Source organism: Cucurbita moschata, unplaced genomic scaffold (assembly GCF_002738365.1).
Source record: "Cucurbita moschata cultivar Rifu unplaced genomic scaffold, Cmos_1.0 Cmo_Scf00042, whole genome shotgun sequence".
NCBI classification, from domain to species: Eukaryota; Viridiplantae; Streptophyta; class Magnoliopsida; order Cucurbitales; family Cucurbitaceae; genus Cucurbita; species Cucurbita moschata.
The window spans coordinates 161,019-166,520 of NW_019268558.1; the positions used below are offsets into that span (position 1 = coordinate 161,019).

The 5,502-nt window shown below is 34.1% G+C and overlaps 1 protein-coding gene and 1 long non-coding RNA gene across 2 annotated transcripts in view; one reads left to right on the forward strand and one right to left on the reverse strand.

Annotated features, from left to right (window-relative positions):
- LOC111433444 overlaps window positions 1-5,358 on the reverse strand; it is an 11,314-nt gene extending 5,956 nt beyond the window's left edge. Inside the window, exons 1-2 of the long non-coding RNA XR_002708816.1 lie at window positions 5,347-5,358; window positions 3,248-3,253 (exon numbers count right to left, since the gene is read on the reverse strand). This is a non-coding gene — a long non-coding RNA (uncharacterized LOC111433444). The remainder of the gene's footprint in view (window positions 1-3,247; window positions 3,254-5,346) is intronic.
- Window positions 1-5,502, forward strand: part of LOC111433443 (DNA ligase 1) — a 12,974-nt gene that overhangs the window by 2,458 nt on the left and 5,014 nt on the right. Inside the window, exons 2-6 of the mRNA XM_023070500.1 lie at window positions 823-1,157; window positions 1,489-1,566; window positions 1,699-1,801; window positions 3,436-3,524; window positions 3,748-3,859. Of these exons, the coding sequence (XP_022926268.1) occupies window positions 823-1,157; window positions 1,489-1,566; window positions 1,699-1,801; window positions 3,436-3,524; window positions 3,748-3,859 (717 nt within the window). The remainder of the gene's footprint in view (window positions 1-822; window positions 1,158-1,488; window positions 1,567-1,698; window positions 1,802-3,435; window positions 3,525-3,747; window positions 3,860-5,502) is intronic.

Sequence of the window (5,502 nt, forward strand, 5' to 3'; positions counted from 1 at the left end):
TTTTTTTTTTTTTTTTTTTTTTTGAATTAGTTCAAAAGGATTCCCAAGTATGTCATTGGTAATTTACATCTGAAAATGCTGCTGTCCTTAAACTTTGTTCACTTCCTACACTTATGCTCTGAATATAAATTGATTTTGCTGGATTGTAATTCTATAAACTTCAGCAGTGTAAACAGGGTCCTCCTGTTTTCTGAGTATGGCAATTAGGTGATGTCTTGATGTTTAAATAGTTAATTTAACTATATTTACATGAGTTTATTGTCTGTTTTATTTTCAATGTCATTTAGCAAAATTAGATATTTAAATTTTAGTTCATAAACAATTCAATTTTATCAAATTTAATTTAATCTTCGAGAGAAAAAGAAACAAAATATTTGAGAAAAAAAATCAATTTTACAAACACAGAAAATTCATCATTTTATTCATTAATTTGTTGAGAGCTGATGTTGGAATATGATTTGAAGTTTTTTGGGACCTGTTATTCAAAAAAGTTATCTGGTCATGGGATAGGGTATAAAATCAAGTAAATTGATTTGATGGTTTAAAAATTTCTCTTGTTAAATATTTAATTTGCTAGTTGATTTATCTACATTCTTGATACTAGCATATATTTTCTATCTATTTTTACTACCCCGTGGCACTCTTTATGTCTGATTCTTTTTTTCCTCGGTCTTCATATACAACAGCTTCTAAGAATTATAGATGATATACAAGACATTGGAAACTTATCTGCTGTTTATTTTTACTATCTCTTAATTCTCTTACATTAAATTTAATAATTGTTCTCACTTTTTTTACTTTCATAATCTTATTCATTAACAGCTTCTCAGTATGATTGATGATGGACAAGCTGTTGATATCAGTGGGATTTCTGAAAGGACTTTGGCCAAGCGTTTAAAGAAGCTGTTCCTTTCATTAAACCTTGAAGAATCTCAAGAGAGGGTATTCCTACTACCTTCCAACGGTCATCCCACTCTAGAGGCTATTGGACCGCTTATTCAAACTCATATGGAACAAAAGAAGAACCAGTTTGACCATTCCGTAACTCCGGATAATAAGTCGTCACCACCTTTGAATACAGAAACCACACAATCAAGCAAGGACAATGTGTCAGATTTAACACACCCAGATGGTGAAGCCACTGGTCCTAAAAGAAGGTAATTATGCTTACTTCCCCGTTTCATTCTATATAGCTTGTAATACCCAATTAGCTTTGAAAAGTGATTGGAAGCATGAATCTGGAATATGAAATGAACCAGTCCATAACATTTGCATCTTAAAAGTATTTCCATTATTAGTTTTTTTATGTACCTCATGTGGTATGTTTTTTATTTTTGTTTTTTTGTTTTTTTGTTTTTTTTCATAAAAGATGTTTATTGTTATTTCATATGTACCTTGACAAAAAATTGGTAATTCTTTACCTTAGCTACTTAATCCTATATAGCCGTGCTTCAGATTCAGTTACTTTTCCTTCATATTTTGCTTCAGGATGCTCGGCCCTGAAATGCCATCAGCTGAGCTTCTTGCTGCTGCAGCAAAACTAACCGAAGCACAAACTGAGCTTAGGTATTCCACGACATGTTATATATTTCGTTTATTTGATCATGTAATCTTTAGATCATGAATTAAATTATTTGTTTAGGATAACGGTGTAGGTACTAGTGAAATAACTTATTTCCATCTTGTCTATATTTTCAGGGAAGTTGAGTTGGAGGAAGACCATGAATTATTTGTTGGGCCTCCACCACCTGCTATGGTTGCAGAAGCTGAAACAGCCAATGAGGCAGAACGATTTGAAGAGGTTTGCTTTTACTTATACTTGATGTAAGATTGGTGGGAAAAAATCGAATAAGAAAAAAAATTCTCAAGTCTAAATCTCCTGATGTTGTATCAAATTTCCAAGATTATTGGAAAAGGAGGACATGCCATATGTTGAGTTGATTGTCAACCCTCTCCTCTGGGGTTAGTTAAATCTCTCTCTTACTCTTGGATTTGGAGTTGAATTAGATTGGTGTATTCAATCCTCATTAATGATAAATCCAGATGGAGGATCAACACTACTAGAGGCATGAGACAAGGTGGTCTTATTTCCTTTTTTCTCTTTTTGCTGGTGGTGGACATTCTCACTAGATTGGTCTTGAGAGGAGCGGAGGGCAAGGTTGTTGAGGGTTTTGAGGTGGGTTAGGATAGAGTGCTCTTATCTCACCTTCAACTTGCAAATGACACTATTTTCTTCGGTTATGATAAGGAGGAGTCTTTCCTTGTTTTGAGCCACGTCCTACCTTCTTCAAATCCATGTCAGGCCTTAAGATTAATAGAGGTAAGTGTCAAATCTTTGGTTTAATTATGAGCCCGACAAGTGGGAAAGATGGGCTGGCTGGCTTGGTGGGTTGTGAAATTGACACTTACCCCTCGTCCTATTTAGGTCTCCCTCTTGGCCGTAACCAAAAATGTTTCACCTTTTGGAATTCTATTAGGGAGAAGGTGCAAAAGAGATTGGGTAATTGGAAGAGAAGTTTTTTCTTCAAAGGGGGTAGGTTGACTCTCTTTGTTCTGTTTTGAATGGTATCTCTATCTATTTCGTTTCCTTCTTAGAGCCTTCGGTTATGTCGGTTAGAGCCTTCTTAGAAAATTTGTCTTTTTTCAGAGTTTTGGTTGCCTGTGTGCTAGACACTGAGACCTCAGGGAGGTGATCAAAGAGTTCCTTCTCCATCCTCCGTTTCAAGAGAAGAGGAAGTTCTTGTGGCATGGTGGTGTTTGTGCTTTGTTGTAGGGGTTGTGAGGTGAGAGAAATAGAACCTTCGGAGGAGTTTAGAGCCTAAGTATATTTGGTCTCTCATGAGTTTCTATGTTTCTCTTTGGGCGACGTTGACACGGTTATTTTGTTATTATTCCTTAAATCTCAATAGACTGCATTGGAATCCTTCTTTTAGTGGGTTTGATTTTTTGGTATGCCCGTGTATTCTTTCATTGTTGTGATGCTAATAGGAAGAGGAGTCTTAAGTTTATTTTATTTCCATTGCTACAAGAATGATAAGTTGAAAAGTGAGTCGTTCTACCCAAGGATATCACTTGAAGTTAAAAATCTCTTTATAAAAGGAATAGACCAGCCACATCTAGGTTGGAGGAGGTGCTTTTCAGAGGCAAAGTGTTCTGGGGTATTTAGTCGGGTAAGGAGGTTCGGGAGATTGCTAGATTTAATGCCTCCTTATGTGCGTCTGTCAAAAGGCCTTTACGTAATTATGACCTTGGTCTTGTTCTTTTGGATTGGAGTTCATTTCTGTAGTTAGTTTTGACTCATTCTTCCTTGCTTTTTTTTTCTTTTTCTTTTTTTGTATGCCTTTGTATTTTTGTCATTTAAAAAAAAAAAAAAAAAACAGATGCACAAGAATTTGATGAAAATGTAATATTTTAACCAATCATATTTCATCTCAGGTTGCAAGAATTATGGATGTTGAGGGAGATAGTCCATATGACATTTTCGGATTGAACCGAAACCTTTCTATTGAAAATATTAAGAAGAGGTATAAGGCATTCATATATGAACCTATGATTGTTCCTCAATACCCATCCTTTTTAAATGGCGGTTTTTGTTTCATTCTTAGTTTACTATTTCCAAGCACTAGCTTTAGACAATGACTAGAATTTTGTATTTCAAAAAACTCAAAACTAATAGGTTTGGGTAAACTTGATCTTTTTAATATATTCTTAGAACTGTTCAATAATTTCTGGTGCATTTTTCTTCAGGTATTGGAAGATGTCACTTTTAGTGCATCCAGACAAATGCTCTCATCCTCAGGCCAACCAAGCTTTTATTAGATTGAATAACGCCTTTAAGGAATTACAAGATCCTGATAAGGTAATTCTTTTCCCCCCAATTGGTTTGAATTTGATTTTGATAATGAGAATTCTTTTAATTGCCCGGTCACTTTTCCTTGTTGAAACCAATATTTAGCTTGTATTTGCAAACTATAATGCTTGTCATGTGAACAGATTTCAAGAGATATAGAATTTTATTCAAAAAAAGATAAATTGTAAATTTCGAGTACACTACATTCTTGACATGATGTACAAAAAGAATCTCACCATTTCTTGCATTATATTGATTGGCACTTGTATTCGTGCATGTTTTTGGTCTTCTAACACTGCTTTCTTTTTAAATTTTTCTTGAGTTTTTTTGTTATGGGATTTAGATGGAAAAAAGAATTCTTATGGATTTGAACTATTCTAGAAATTTGATATTTAAGACAAATGAGGATGTATTGTTCTTTATATGAAAATGTTAAATGTTCTCAGAAATATCTGGTTCTCTAAACACAACAAGGAGCTTGGGGTAGGGTAAACAGCTTATCCTCTCCTTTTCTCCTCTTGTCCTTGGTTTCTTAGCCTCCATTCGTCACTGGAGTTCTTTTCTTTTCGTCCGTTCAGTTGAGGTTATTAGTTTTCAGTCCAATTTTTTTAAAATTTTCAGTTGATTGGTATTGCTTAGTATCTTTCTCTCATCATGGAAGTCAAGAGTCGTGTTCGTAATATATTTTTCTGTATTTAGAGAGTAAAGGAAATAATTTTTGTTGAAGATATCACATTTAAACAATTATTCCCTTTATCCCTCTAACATCTCGGTTGATTTGAGAGTTTTTTGTTAGATCTTTTGCATATGCCATTTTTTTTTTCTAAATTCCTCAAGAAAGATAGAGATATACTTATGTTTATCTAAGTTTAGGCTTCAACAATGATGGTTTCTTGAGAGTGTTGTTTGGCCTCCCACGGGGGTTGGCAGAGACTGTTCCAGTTTGTCCAAATAATTAAGTATGATTAGTTTTTTGGAAGATAAGGAAATTTTTATTGAAATTTGAAAATAAAGTACTTTCTTCAAAGGAGCATCCACAACAGCAGTTGGTTGATGTAATTCCTGAGGACAAGGTGAATTCTTGTTGATGGTATGCTGAGATAGTAAGGACACATTCAAAGGTTGTTGAGGGCAATAACAATTCTGCAGTTTTTTTGAGTAAGCTTCAGATTTCTTTTTCATTTTAGGTCAACAAAGAAAAAGGAATGTAGGAGTTGACTTAGCAAGCTCTTTGTGGTCTCAAGATTTTGTGCGCACAATTTATGGAATGAACATCGAACACTCGAACATTATTTTGAAGCAATTTTAATCATCAACCCCTTCTTGATGACTGATAAGGGGCTGTTGAAGTCCACTGGCGATGATTTTGGATTTACCATTGGATGGAAAATGGAAACTAATTTGGGATTATCATTTACAGTTGGAAAATTGACCCAAAGGAAAACATTCTTTACGAAAGGTTATTGAAGGCTATGGTGACCCTTAATCTTCTTGACGGTTTGGCTGCCTGCATTGAAATTAAAAAAAAGATAAAAATAAAAAAAATAAAAATAATTGTGGTTTTGTAAACACCATGATTATACATCCCCCCGGTAAGTTTCACTCATCAATGAAATTGTCTCTTATAAAAAAAAAAAAAAAAAAAAAAAAAA